Source organism: Prunus avium, chromosome 3, assembly GCF_965620075.1.
Source record: "Prunus avium chromosome 3, drPruAviu1.hap1.1, whole genome shotgun sequence".
In the NCBI taxonomy this organism is placed as follows: domain Eukaryota; kingdom Viridiplantae; phylum Streptophyta; class Magnoliopsida; order Rosales; family Rosaceae; genus Prunus; species Prunus avium.
Window position 1 is genome coordinate 39,628,622 of NC_142286.1, and position 15,100 is coordinate 39,643,721.

Genomic DNA, 15,100 nt, shown 5'->3' on the forward strand with positions numbered 1-15,100 from the left:
TCAGTCAGGAAAGAAAAGTTAAAAAGAAAAACAGAAACAGGACACTCATAATCAGTCCACAATTTAAGGTGTATGTGCAGCAGGACAATAAAGTATGAAGCCAATTCAAAGGGATTGGTAGTTCTTTCATTTCCAGTGTACCAAAGAAGAAGCAAAAGCAACACACTCTGCATCAAAAGAGTTATGCCTTTCTCATTGAAATAGAGAAGAAAAACATTACACGTAACTGATGCAATAATCTTATTGTTTATAAATACATCAACATTCGTGTACACAAAGTATCATTATTCAGAGAAAGCATAAGCTGCTCTTTCTGTCCATACATTTCCAGACAACAACCATTCACAAATTAAAACAGAACAAGCAGTGTGATAAATACCTGTTTCATTTGAAACATTTTATTAACATAAATATACATTAGTAGCTTCACCGAATCAAGCAACAGCCTCAATGAACTTATGTGAGGCCCAAGTCTTTGCGGCATCCGATATCTTGCTTTGCTCGACCTGCACCTGTCTCAGCTGAGGAGAGTTCATAACAAAAAACTCAATTGCCTCAGCTTGTATCCCACAACAGCGAATGATATCAACATTCTCCAAATACTTGCAGCTCTTAAACACAGAAACCATGGCTGCATTAGTAAGCCCTTTACATCCTCTCAACCTCAAATCAACCAAATAGTTACATGAAACTAGCATTGATGCGAGCTCTTTGTCCACCAACATTTCATTATAAGACAAATCCAATTTCCTCAGTTGCCTGAAATTCTGTCCTAATGTGGACAACAACCCTGGTTCTCTTTCAACCACATCACAATTTACTAGAGCCAATTCTTCAAGGCCAGAACTCAAGGCGGCCCCAAGAGCCCTGAGGCCTTCACCACTGACAAGACAGCAGCTTTGAAGTTTAAGACTTGAAAGGCTTCTGAAATTCATTGCGACAGCCAATAGATGATCATTTTTAAGGTCAAGAGGTAATCGAAGGTCGAGTTTTTGCAAGTTACAACGGCTTTGGCTAAAAAACCTAAGCAGACCCTCTCTGCTACCACCATCATAAACCAAAAGAGAAGTCAGAGAATCGCAATTCTCGGCCAATTTCACCAGTACCCCATCAATTATAGTCCTACAAGTCCTGAGCTCCACTTCTTGAACACCCTGTAAACACCTAACAAAGGACGAAAAAGACCCTCCATCACCAATCCCTTCACAGCTCCTAAACTGCAATTTCTTCAGCTTTCGACAGCTTCTCCAAAGCCAACCCAAGCCCCAATCATCAGCTCCAATTCCAGATAAACAAAGACTTTCCAAACCCAACTCTGCATCAGAATCGTCGTCTGCACAGAACCCATATTCCGTATTGCCATCAACAGCTTGTTCAAGACCTTCCCCACAGCAAACCAAGATTGACAGTTCCTTCAAAGAAGGGAAATTGAGAATCCACACGAGGAACAGAGGCCTGGAGAGATTGATACACAGATAGGTGAGTTGGGTACATGCTGCAGAGAGAGAAGTGAGAGAGGAGAGGGAGACAGGACCAGCCAAAAACCTCAGGCTGTGAAGCTGGGGACAAAAGGAAGAGACTAAGAGAAGGAGATGATCAGCAAAAGTGGTTGATTTTGTGGTGGTGGGGTCAGGAGCTAAGAGAAGAGAGAGAGAAGAAAGGAAAGGGTAGTGAGAGAGAAGGGAGGAGAGAGAAGGGATGGTGTAATCATGAGGGGTAAGGCGGAGAGAGAGGGAGGTTTTGGAGGTTCGGTAGAGGTAAAGCCAGCGCTTGGAGACAAGAGAAACTGAAGAGGATGTTGAGGGTGGAAGTCTTTGGAAGATTTCTTGTACAAGTTCATCACATAGCAACTTATCCATCTCTCTCTCTCTCTCTCTGTGTTTGTGCGTGTGTGCGGTGGCTGAGGCTCAATTCTTCTTCTTCTTCTTCATCAAATTGGTTCTTCTTTTCTGGTTCTTTGTTTGGAACTTTGGATTTCGCACCACCACCTACCAAATACAAAACAAAAGGAATTGTCTTTCTAATTCTAGAGGCCTTCTCAATTTGACTATTGCTTGCTTTTTTGCTTTGGTGTGCTCTGTTTTGCTTTGTTTTGGTTTAAGGAAAATGAAATGGCGGTTTAATATTATTTATTAGATGAAGGAGTTTGCTTTAGGTGCAGTTCCAAGTTTCGAGTGCGTACAAGTCACACTGAAAGCGGGGTTTTATGTCATTCACTCCCACGCCACGCGCTACAAGACGTGTAGTCATATGTGGGAAGGACTGGGGACCTATTAAATTAACCAATAAGATGATAGATTGATACATCATCCAACCGCTCACGGCCGTCTCACCTTTCTATACTTTTATGATTGTCCGGGTCCCAAGCAAATTCATCACCGAAAAGGAAAGGCATATAAGGCAAGAAAAGAGATGATATGACATGCCCAAAGAGCAAATTCATTTCATTTCCATAACCAATAGCCCAAACCCTAAAACCCTAATTCATTTTATTTCAATTCATTTTATTTCAATTCATTTCCATAACCAAAAGGCCAATATTTATAAGGAACGAAGTAATTACTGAAAGGAAAAAATAATTAGAGGACAAAGAATATATTTTTTTTACAACCTCGTAAGCATTTGTATTTCATTTTATTTGGGCCCGTTTAATAACAATTTCAATTTCAATTTCAATTTTTAATTTTCACTTTTTATACTAAAGTATAGAGGAGTGAGGATAAGATTAAGAGAGAGGATTAGAGGGGATGATGGGAGAGAGGAACAACAAAAGTAAAAACAATTTCAAATAAATTTCAGTTTTTAATTTTATTTGCACTTTTGTTACTCATTCCTCTCATCCCCCTCTCAATTTCATCTTCACCCTTATTCTCACTTTTTTCCTCCCTCTTTTTCCTCAATATTCTAGCACAAAAAAATAAAAACTAAAAACTAAAAACTAAAATTGAAATGGTTATCAAACATGAACAAGCTCGGGTATATTCGTCATCTAGCGGCTTTGGGTACAGGTTTATGACAAATTTCGGTCATGGAATTGGAAGCTATCTATCTACAAGTTTTATTTTATGTACCATCATACCATACGATGCTTGAGCACCACAACCATATGTCTCGTAAAAATATGCACACACATCCTATATATTTATATAAAGTGATACTTTACCAATCAGTTGAAAAAAGAAGAAAACACCATAACCACCTGTATGCGGTACGAATTTTGAATCACAGCCATCTTTATTCTATTCTATGGCCTAAATTCCTCCCTTACCTTTTGTGCGAGTGTGGAATATGGTCCTTAATTAATTTCTAGCATCTGCTTTGACAATCCAGAACAAAAAGAAATTATTCTGATGGGACCATCAGCCAACATCAACAGGCACCAGGTTAGAGTCATTAGACATATCATAGAGAGAGAAGTTCTGTTCATTTTCTGATTTTCAGCAGGTCTAAACCAATCACTAATTTATCTGATAATTGTTTACAACATGTTAGCAACGATGAAACAAAATATGAATACACAAAACCCAGCATGGCAGGTGAACCATACCGATATAGAGGTAAGTAGCACTATTCCAAGCCCATAGGGACTCCACCCAAGACCAGAAGTCGCCGACATTAACGCCGCTGAAACCCTCGAATGCACCTTTCAACACTATAAAAGCAACTGGTGGGAACCCAATAAACCCCAGAACAAGATTATAAACCACCCTCGAAACTGTTCTGATGCTCCTAGCTTTAACATCCAGCTTTAAAGGATGAGCCATCAAGCACATTGGGACCATCAATAACCCCCCAATTTCTGCCGTAGCAAAGTTAATGACTGACATGAGACACAAACCAATGAAGGCAGCTGACAGAGTTACTGATTTCAAGATAGCCCATTCTCCTCTTTGCAGTTGAGATTCATTGGCATGAGAGGATGGAGAAGCCAAGACAATGTACATGACCACAAGGCTGAGTATTGAAAGGAAAACCCAGATAAGAAAGCTGGTTGTTGGAGTGCAACTGGGTATTTGACAGATGAAATACGGGAGTAATGAAACAACAGAGCCCCACAAGTGCACAAAAAAAACTTTCTTCGCTGCAAAAAGCCATTTCCATGATTTGAGAGTGATGCAAGGTTCATCAGAAGCATTGCCCAAAGGAGCAGGTTTGTCTATTTTTAGACTATAATCGGAGTTACTGGCATCAACATAGAGAGAAGCTGCCACCATTGGAAGTGGTGCAACTAGAAGTGCAAAAGCAATCATGTAAACTCCCACTGACACAAATTTACCGGGAGACGTTAATAGGTACAGGAAAAAGGACTGGTGAAACTTCTCTAGGAGGTTGTTTACTGACCGTATGACTCCTTCAATTAATCTGCACAAATAACAAGAAAACCGAATCCAGATTGACACAATATAAGGAATTTTTCATCTGATTGCTTATCATGGATACAAAGACAAGTAAAATAACAAATCATGACACAAAGACAAGTAAAATAACAAATCATGATATGACTGGAGTGGAGAAAGATATAACAAAAGAGTACAATAGAACAAACTAAATTAGGGAGATCATAGCAAATAATACAACCTATATACTACCTTAAATACATTTAAATGCACCAAGTGAAAGTGAAAATGCAGATTATCCACCTATTAAGAAAAAGTTAACAGCTTTATATATTTTCCACATTCCCTTTTCTCACAATGAAATATAACTAAGCCTTCACTCCCCAAACCAAAAAGAAAAGTAAAGGAAAGGAACACAGTCAGTACGGTAGAAAGGTTACAGACAACTATGACCTCCAAAAAACAATTCACCAATGGCAAGTATTCATTATGAAATCTTCACCTAGATACCAAGATTTCTAGATTGTAGATGTTAACTGGAAAGGCAGATTAACAAATTTTCATGGGAAGAGATATGACTCAGCACTTACCGGCCACTTCGTAGAAGAAAATCATTTTGCCTGACTTTGTTATCCAAAGAAGAAACTTTGGGAAAAATTTCCAAAGTAATTGCATCAACTTGGTAATCACGAAAGGCACCATGGGGGCCAGTGGGGACACCCAAAGCCTGACATCAGGAAGAATCGGTATATAAGTAAACATACCATTGTTGACATAGATTAGTGGGAAAACACAAATTGTCTTATATCCTTGTTCATCAAACTGTAAACAAAGACATTTGAGGCAACACAAAGAAAAGTAGACCCACCTGGTGGTACAATGAACTTGCGAGTGTAGCACTGCCCTCAATATAATCTGCAGCTGGGATACCAAATTTCCATTGGGGATTTACACTTCTAGCCAAATGTCCTAGTGATTCAAATATTTCACCCAAAGTCTTGAGCCACTTCAAGCCAAGAAAAGGCCAAAATTTCTCCACCTTCACCCGCAAACCTTGCCTATGCACTGCTAAATAATTCACAATATTGATGAGGTCAAGATTTGGCATCTGCCCGTTGGATGCTTCAGCATAGATGCTAAGACTATCCTCATATTGTTCACTTCGATCTGCAACCTTAATGACAAGGGCTGCAGCCATTGTCCCAGCGCGTTTAAATCCATCATAAATCGTCCTTTCTGTAAAAAGGTTCTCATTCAGTCCATAAATATTATTGCTTTCCGGACACATTTCTGCATCTAGCGTGCCCAGTCCACTAAATACAGGTGTGTGATAGTCTCTTAGCCAAGCAGCAACTCCAGAATACTCTCCAAATTGGGAATCTGCAACGAGCCATATAACATCCTTGGCCAGCCAAGGAACTCTAGTGAGCAAGGAAAACACGGAGTATGCAATGGCCAAGGATAAGGCCTCATTCTGGTTAAGTTTCACTGAATTGAAAGGTGTAACCAAGACAATAGCTTCTTTCCCATCACCACGCGGTGCTCTGATAATTCCAACAGTGTTGACACCAAGCAATGCACAACTGATGTTCTGCTCAACTCTTCCAGAATCAGGGCTAGAAAAGAAGTGCAGAGGGTGAAACTGATTTAATTGAGAGTGGAACTTATGATGACTAACTTCAGCGCCCAAGTTTGACATGTACTGTGATATGAGTCTTTGACTTCCTCTGCAACAGAGAATGTTATCATAAAACTTTGACAAATATCAGTTTAATTAGAGGCACAAACGCGAGTAAAAATGAGCCAAGCTGTGTAGTTCATACTATCTTCAAAGTTGATAATTTAAATGCAGAAATAGCATTGTCTATAGACCAGAGTTGGGAGGAAAAAACAAAACAGTCAGCTGAAATTCGAAGAAGAAGGGCATACATTGCCGAAGCGAGAGGCTTGGAATTCAATGAAGTCAAATCCTTGACCAATCTATTAGCCTCTGCAACCTCCTGATTGGAGAGCATAGGAGCCACAGAGCCTGATAAGTAAGCAATTGCACCCGCAGCAACACAACCATGTTAATAATTGAACAAATAACACAAACAAAGGTGAATGAATCAGAAGCAGAGAGAGATTGAAGATGGAGAGCTGACCTGGCATAAGGGCATTCTCGGAGATGTAGGTGTTCTTGGCGAGAACCGGAAGCAGCAAAAGAGCCAGAACCCCAGCTGTGGAGAAAACGACACTGCAAAAAGAGAAAAACGACGGCCAATCTATCACTAATCTGTGCTTACTGATGGCAGGATGGGATTGTGGTGAAGAGTTATTGATATTTTATGGAATTTAAAGAAATACTAAATATGAGATAGAGGGAAAAGTGAAGAATACCTGAAGAGGAGGCTGTGAGAGATGAGGAAGATCCCCAACTGTACAATTGGTCTAGGTTTAGGTCGAGCTCTAGGTATAGCGGGTGTCACGCTCTCGCTCTCCTTCTCAGCTACCATTCTTGGCTCGGAATGGATTTCAAATCCAAAGGCGCTTTGCTTCGTATGAGTTATTTCTCTTATTAGGGCAAGTGACGGTTTCTTAGACAGTCAGTCGGTCAGTCAGACTCCATTTTCGAGCGAAGACGAAGAGCTGAGCTGAAGGCTGAAGCTCAGAGACGACAAGATCCCGGTGGACTTGAAGACCTGTTGTTGCTTCGGGCTTTGGGCTTTTTTATTGGGTCAAGCCGTTTATATGTATGCACAGGGGGCTATGTGCTTTGATTTTGTCTAAATTGGGCCGTCACCGCATTATTTTTCCTGTCTTTGGGGTTTTTATCATCCACTTTTCTTTTGTGACTCAAGTTTGCTAAACATCATGTATCATGCATGAGTCGAGTAAAGAATCCAACCCATAAGGTCATTTTCATTGAAAAATTGTCAAAGAGTTAAAATTATTTAAATTTTACTTCGACAGTCAAAAATTCATCACTCAATATTCAATAAAAAACAATCATTTGATTGATTGTTTTGCCTATAACTAGGGTTTTTTTTTAAATCCCAAGTAAGCGATAATTGTTACTGTTTTCATTTCTTTTATTAGGCATTTGAATTTTGCTATCATAAAAAACAAAACAAGATAGCAATTTGCTGGTTGGAGTTAATTCGGTTTTAATTGTTTCTTCTATATACCCATTCTCATTGTTTCATCTGGCCTCATCATCTCTTTCTCCTTTCTCTCCCATGTTATAATGCCTATTTCCATTGCCAAACTGAACTGCGGTCATATGCCACTGATGCAATCAAAATTTGGGGTAGTTTTGCTTTCTGCAGCTTCTCGTTAAGGAATTGATCACAACTCATGGAAAGAGTTAGCCAAACTACTCCTGAATTTGATCCCATGCTGCGACCTTAACAAGTGTTTTTGGCTCTTCCCTCGTGACCAAACCAATTCAACCTTCCAAATACGGCCCGGAGAAGAGCGGCAGTAATTCACTCGAGAGTCACGAGTCACAGACCAGGTCAATTAAACTTTGCAGCACAATCTCAATGGGTTCAGTTCAGGGCATCCATAATGCAGTGATCACGATGACATCGATGCGAGAATAAATGATCAAGCAAAATAATCTTAACAGGACATCAGAATGCAAGGAGAAAAGAACTAATCTTGCCTTTTATTAGCTACCTAAACAAACAAACAAAAAATCCCAAACAAAACTCAGTCCTATCCAATTCTTCAGAAAGAAAAATCACCTGTGACCATAAGTCATCTCCCTCATCCAAAAGCACTTTAAGAGCAATAGTAGAAGTTTGCTACAGTATAACAATGTCCTCGCTTTGCCAGCAAGCACAAGCCAATCAGACACCAACTACTGTTAAAGCCGCTCCCACAATAGCTTATATAGAAAGCCCCTTAAGCAGACCAGGTTCAGATTGAACACATTGCCAAAATGTACCCAATTTCTGAAGCTATCAATCATTCCATTTTCATTTATAACTAAATCCCAGCAAGCAAACACAGAATCAAAACGAACAAATTCAAATTGAGCAACTGATTGACATATAAAAATGAGCAACGGTCCACAAAATCCATTTCAGTTTTTTGTTGGCATAAGTAAACAAAAACATCTAATAAACATAGAGTCTAATAACATATCTCAGTAATAATAAAAGTAGCAAATTATAAGATAATGGAAATGCTTTAAAATGATTAGAAAATCAAAATGGATGAGAACCTAAGCGGTGAGCACCACGGCTCCACCAGCCTCCTTGATCTTCTTCTCGGCGGTCTTAGAAATCAGCTTGGCCTTCACAACCAACGGCTGAGAGCTAGGCAACACGCCCTTACCCAACACCTTGAAGTAGCCGAACTGGGTGACGTCGAGCAATGGGGCCTCGTTTCCTTTGGCGGCCTTGTCCTTCACATCCTGGGGTACAAGTGACCACAGCTTGTCGAGGTTGACGATGGGGCAGTGGAACTTGTTGCGCAGCCTGTGGAAGTACCTCATACCCACTTTACCAAAATACCCTGGATGGTACTTGTCAAAGAGGATCCGATGGTGGTGCATACCTCCGGCGTTTCCGCGACCGCCTGGATGCTTTCGGTGCTTGCCGATACGCCCATGCCCGGCACTGACGTGGCCACGCTTCTTGCGATTCTTCTTGAACCTCGTCGTCATGAGTCTTTGTCTCTTTGTCCGCCTAGGGTTTCTGAGGAGCGGCTAACAAGGAGTGAAATGGAGGTGCCTGCTAGGGTTTCTTTGAAGAATAATATATATTATGTAGGGAAGGGGGTTTATCTTGAACGGCGTCGTAGACTGCAAGGAGAGAGGAGGGGAGAAAATGGACGCTGGAACGCTGCGTTTTCGTTTTTATTTTGGGCCGTTGGTAACGTCGAGAGTCCTCCCGGGAATTGGCTTTTAAGATTAGAGAATGGATCTACTATAGTTCGAGTTGGGCTAACTTAACGTTGGGCTTATTCATTATGTTTTTTCTTTAATCTATATTTCTGTACTATTATTTTAGAGAATTATTTTATAATAGGGTGAAATGTCAATCATGCTAACTTTTTTTTGGGACATTTTTTATTGAGAGAGACGATAGTATACTAAACTTACACATACTACACATATGTTATGACTCGAATCTAGGACTTTTCATTGGGAGGGGGGAGGGTAATTGCTCCACGCTACCAGTCATGCTACATTTTGAGTTAAATAAGTTGAGCAAACATAGGCTTAATCAAGTTGGCTATAGTAGATGTGCATCAGAGTTCAAATCCCCCTCCTCATAATTTAAATTAATTAAAAATAAAATCTTACTTGTATTAAAAAAAAGGTTAAATAATTTGAATAATATGTATAAATTAAGTTTGTGTTAGTAATTTAAAAATACACATATATTCTCCATGCAATAACTTCCTCTGACTTACATATGCATATTATGTTTACTAGTTGTAATTAAAAACGATTGATGAAAAAAAGGATGATGTTAAACGAATTCTAAAATTAACTGAATATACAATACTATCAAACTATTTATTGACTTACTAATTTACATAAATATAAAATGACAAAATAGTTTGACTTACTAATTTACATAAATATAAAATGACAAAAACATATATATTGAATTGTGAAACAAGTTGATGTGCAACCAAATTGCTTTATGGGTCTTCACCAAATTTGGTTGCTCGGCTTATTACATATTGTTGTATGGGGGTTGCTTGATATTGGCATGAGAGATTTTGGGTTGCGTTTCCGACATGGCTTCCTTGTCTCTGGTTGCGGCTACTGCTCTTGCTGTAGCTTCAGTTTCGGCTGACATTTCTGATAAATTGCCATCTCACAGATCCACTGACGTGTGTTCTACCTCGGATTTATCACATTCTTCAGTGCATAACACCTTTGTAGATTCAAAATCATCTTGGGTTTCACACATATCGGTTTCTAAGCTTGCAAACTTCTCTTTATCTCCATAATTCGAGTACATGTGCCCAATATTAACTTACCAACTCCCAATTCGGGCGGCAAATTTGTTCCCAAGTTGCTATATTCTTTGGTTGCATCTTCACATGTTCTTCTTAATTTGTATCAGTTTGCAGATTTGGTGTTGTGTGATAGTGTGTGTTATGATGTATCATGGGTTTTTTTGGTAGTTAGTTAATTTTATATTTTAATTTAAATATTACGGTGTATTTAGATCATAAGGTATATTTAGTTAATTTTAAGATTCGTCTAACAACAACAACAACAACAACAACAACAACAACAAAAAAAAAAAACACAATTAACTTGTGTAAATGTATATATGTATGCAAACAAAATTGACAATTTTTTTTTTTGCTATTTTAAAATTATAAAGAAAACACACGATATTGTGGAATTATAATGTGTGAGTTACATCGTCATGTGATGTTACCGATTCAAGTGTGTTATAATATGAATGAATTAATAACATCATGTGGCACTATGACCGTTACATTGAAAAATTACTCCATTTCAACAAGTAACATAGTGAAAATTTTAGTTCATATGGGATACTCTAGGGTTATATAGTACACAACTCAAGGTTGTAATGTATGTATTTCGTAAACAATAAATAAATAATGTGTACTCAATATATTTTATCATTTATCTTGATGTTGTTTCCTATATTGTTGGACATTAGCATGACTATGGAGTATGTAATGGTGAATTTTGCAAACAATAAATCAGTGCTTTTTCATCACCCCAAGGATTGCATAGATCGACCTTATTGCTTAGATCGCTTTCACCTTTATTTTTTATGATTGAAATGTTTTGTTGTCTGTAACTGAAGATACAATACATAATGAAGAAGGATGCCCTTGCCCATCCTTCTGCAAATATGAGTCAGTTTGTTATGCGGTGGGTTTTTTCTAAATCATTTGCTTTGTGGTGTTTGATGTGCACCAATCGTCAAGTTGGAGTTTATGTTTCAGACTTTCTTAAGGTTGCTTTTCTAGTTTTAAGACTTTCTCAATAGGCTGCTGCTTTCATGAGATACTTTAAAAATATATTAATATTTTAAAGGTATCGCCGCGCGGCTATACTATTTAAATATATTCGAATATTTTGAAAGTACAGCCGCGCGGCTATAACCTAAAACTGGCTAGTGCTTTTTGAAGTTCGAATAAAAAAAATAGAGCCATTTGATGAGGGATAAAAGAATAATTTCCTGAAAAATGGGGAAGGTATACAAATACGAAGTAAATTTGCAGGAAATAGAATCACCTTCCTAAATCAGTCACCACACCACCACCTCTCCCATTTCCGAGGATGGCAACTACAAAATATCACTACCATTTCAGAAATCCATACATAACAGCTATCAGAGAAACACCACCTAACTAATGTGTCATGGTCAGTTGGTTATAATGAACACATTCCCAACCATGTTATCACTTTCAATGTTATATATATATATATATGTGTAAGTATATATGTACGTACGTATTTTTCAATAATACATTCGTATTCTATAGATGTCTACTATTTTTTAAAAAGCAAACGTACAATAGTCAAATTGTACATGTACATACGCATTTCTAATTATTATTTATTAAGTAATATAATTCATGAAGTTAATTAACATATTTAATACTAATTACTAATTTAACTAATTCAATCAGTCAAATATATTATCTAATTATTAAAAATACAATTTTAAAAAATTAATTAACCTAAACATCCTAAGTTTCTATATATATATATATATATTTAAAAAGACCTCTCCCGACGAAATTTCGTCGGCAGAGGGTTTTTTGTCGGAAGAAAACTAATCCGACGAATATTTGCCGGCATAGACCTATGCCGACGAAATTTCGTCGGGAGAAGTGTTTATGTTATTCTTTTATATATATTTTTTAAAAAAAGATAAAATTAGTTTCTTTACTTTTCTTTTTTCCCCAACTTCTTTAATTTAATTAATATCTTATAGTATATATATATATATATATATATATATATATATGTAAGTATATATGTACGTACGTATTTTTCAATAATACATTCGTATTCCATAGATGTCTACTGTTTTTTATAAAGCAAACATACAATAGTCGTATTGTACATACGCATTTCTAATGCTTAATACCCATATTTTTTACAAAATTTTCAATAATTCACACAAAGTTCACGTATTATACAAATAATTCTCATATATTATTGAATACCAATAATATATGTTATAAAAGTTATACTAAAACATTATATAGTGGCTTATTAATATCTACTTTGGATATGTTGAAACTAGCAAATTAATATCTATAAAGTACAAACCAATGAAACTTGGAGGGTCCTCTTTTCTTTTTTTAATTTATACATTAAATAGTATAGATAGACCTTTTAGAATAGTCTAGCCGTGCGGCTATGCTAGGTTTTTTTTTTCAAAAATAGTATAGTGACACATGGCGTCCAATCGCTGGAGGGTCATCTTCTTTAAAAAAACAAAAATGAGTACAGCCGGGCGGCTATACTCAGTGTTTTTAATTTTTTTTTAAAGTATAGTTGTCTTGACACGTGGCGCCTAATGACTGAGCTCCTCTTTTTTGACATGTAAAAATAGTACAGCCGTACGGCTATACTCAGTTTTTCAAATTAAAAAAAAATATAGCCGCGCGGCTATACGATTTTACAAACCCTTTAAATAGCATAATATGTATTTCTCTTTTTTAATTACTTTGATTAGTAATTATGTTTTAGTTATTATTTACTTAGTGAATATTAAAGGAAAAAAAGAAAAAGAAAAATTGAATTACTATTTATTAAGTAGTATAATTCATGAAGTTAATTAACATATTTATTACTAGTTATTCACTAAATAAATAATAATTAAAATATAATTACTAATTTAACTAATCAAATCAATCAAATATATTATTTAAATACTAAAAATAAATTTTTTAAAAATTAATTAACCTACACATCCTAAGTTCATATATATATATTTTTTTAAAGAGCTATCCCAACGAAATTTCATCGGCGCAAAGGTTTTTTTGTCGGGAGAAATCTAATCCGACGAATATTTGCCGGCATAGACCTATGCCGACGAAATTTCGTCGGGAGAAGTGTTTATGTTATTTTTAAATTTTTTTTTTTGTATAAAAATATATAATTAGTTTCATTACAATTAAACTTTCCCCCAACTTCTTTAATTGAATTAATATCTTATAGTGTTTTATATATGTAAGTACATATGTAGGTATTTATTTTTCAATAATACATTCGTATTCTATAGATGTCTACTATTTTTTAAAAAGCAAACGTGCAATAGTCGTATTGTACATGTACATACGCATTTCTAATGCTTAATACCCATATTTTTTACAAGATTTTCAATAATTCACACAAAGTTCACGTATTATACAAATAATTCTCATATATTATTGAATACCAATAATATATGTAATAAAAGTTATACTAAAACATTATATAGTGGCTTATTAATATCTACTTTGGATATGTTGAAACTAGCAAATTAATATCTATAAAGTACAAACCAATGAAACTTGGAGGGTCCTCTTTTCTATTTTTAATTTATATATTAAATAGAATAGATAGACCTTTTAGAATAGTCTAGCCGTGCGGCTATACTAGGTTTTTTTTTTCAAAAATAGTATAGTGACACGTGGCGTCTAATCGCCGGAGGGTCCTCTTTTTTTTCAAAACAAAAATGAGTACAGCCGGACGGCTATACTCTGTGTTTTTAATTGTTTTTTTTTAAAATAGAGTTGTCTTGACACGTGGCGCCTAATGACTGGGCTCCTCTTTTTTGACATGTAAAAATAGTAAAGCCAGACGGCTATACTCAGTTTTTAAAATTTTAAAAAAAACAAGTATAGCCGCGCGGCTATACGATTTTACAAACCCTTTAAGTAGCATAATATGTATTTCTCTTTTTTAATTACTTTGATTAGTTATTATTTACTTAGTGAATATTAAAGGAAAAATAGAAAAAGAAAAATTGAATTACTGTTTATTACGTAGTATAATTCATGAAGTTAATTAACATATTTATTGCTAGTTATTCACTAAATAAATAATAATTAAAATATAATTACTAATTTAACTAATCAAATCAGTCAAATATATTATTTAATTACTAAAAATAAATTTTTAAAAAATTTATTAACCTAAACATCCTAAGTTTATATATATAGATTTTAAAAAGACCTCTCCCGACGAAACTTTGTCAGCGCAGAGGTTTTTTTGTCGGGAGAAACGTAATCCGACGAATATTTGCCGGCATAGACCTATGCCGACGAAATTTCGTCGGGAGAAGTGTTTATGTTATTTTTTAAAAAAAAATTTGTATAAAAATATACAATTAGTTTCATTACAATTAAACTTTCCCCCAACTTATTTAATTGAATTAATATCTTATAGTGTTTTATATATGTAAGTATATATGTAGGTATGTATTTTTCAATAATACATTCGTATTCTATAGGTGTCTACTATTATTTAAAAAGCAAACGTGCAATAGTCGTATTGTACATGTACATACGCATTTCTAATGCTTAATACCCATATTTTTTACAAAATTTTCAATAATTCACACAAAGTTCACGTATTATACAAATAATTCTCATATATTATTGAATACCAAAAATATATGTAATAAAAGTTATACTAAAACATTATATAGTGGCTTATTAATATCTACTTTGGATATGTTGAAACTAGCAAATTAATATCTATAAAGTACAAACCAATGAAACTTTGAGGGTCCTCTTTTCTATTTTTAATTTATATATTAAATAGTATA

The 15,100-nt window shown here is 35.6% G+C and overlaps 3 protein-coding genes across 3 annotated transcripts; all 3 read right to left on the bottom strand.

The window, feature by feature from the left end:
* Positions 1 to 227: 227 nt before the first annotated feature.
* LOC110756491 (RNI-like superfamily protein) lies at positions 228 to 2,138 on the bottom strand. The gene has a single exon (XM_021957933.2). It carries the CDS (start codon positions 1,857 to 1,859, stop codon positions 435 to 437), a length of 1,425 nt encoding a protein of 474 aa, XP_021813625.2. The 5' UTR covers positions 1,860 to 2,138; the 3' UTR covers positions 228 to 434.
* A 1,269-nt stretch (positions 2,139 to 3,407) lies between these two features.
* LOC110756478 (GPI transamidase component family protein / Gaa1-like family protein) lies at positions 3,408 to 7,019 on the bottom strand. Its single transcript, XM_021957924.2, has 6 exons — positions 6,717 to 7,019; positions 6,482 to 6,573; positions 6,267 to 6,366; positions 5,206 to 6,064; positions 4,928 to 5,064; positions 3,408 to 4,362 (listed from the first exon to the last, which is right to left on the bottom strand). Exons 1-6 carry the CDS (start codon positions 6,830 to 6,832, stop codon positions 3,489 to 3,491), a joined length of 2,178 nt encoding a protein of 725 aa, XP_021813616.1. The 5' UTR covers positions 6,833 to 7,019; the 3' UTR covers positions 3,408 to 3,488.
* Positions 7,020 to 8,349: 1,330 nt separating this feature from the next.
* LOC110756500 (large ribosomal subunit protein uL15x) lies at positions 8,350 to 9,078 on the bottom strand. The gene has a single exon (XM_021957943.2). The coding sequence runs from the start codon at positions 8,989 to 8,991 to the stop codon at positions 8,548 to 8,550; it is 444 nt and encodes a 147-aa protein (XP_021813635.1). The 5' UTR covers positions 8,992 to 9,078; the 3' UTR covers positions 8,350 to 8,547.
* Positions 9,079 to 15,100: the final 6,022 nt, after the last annotated feature.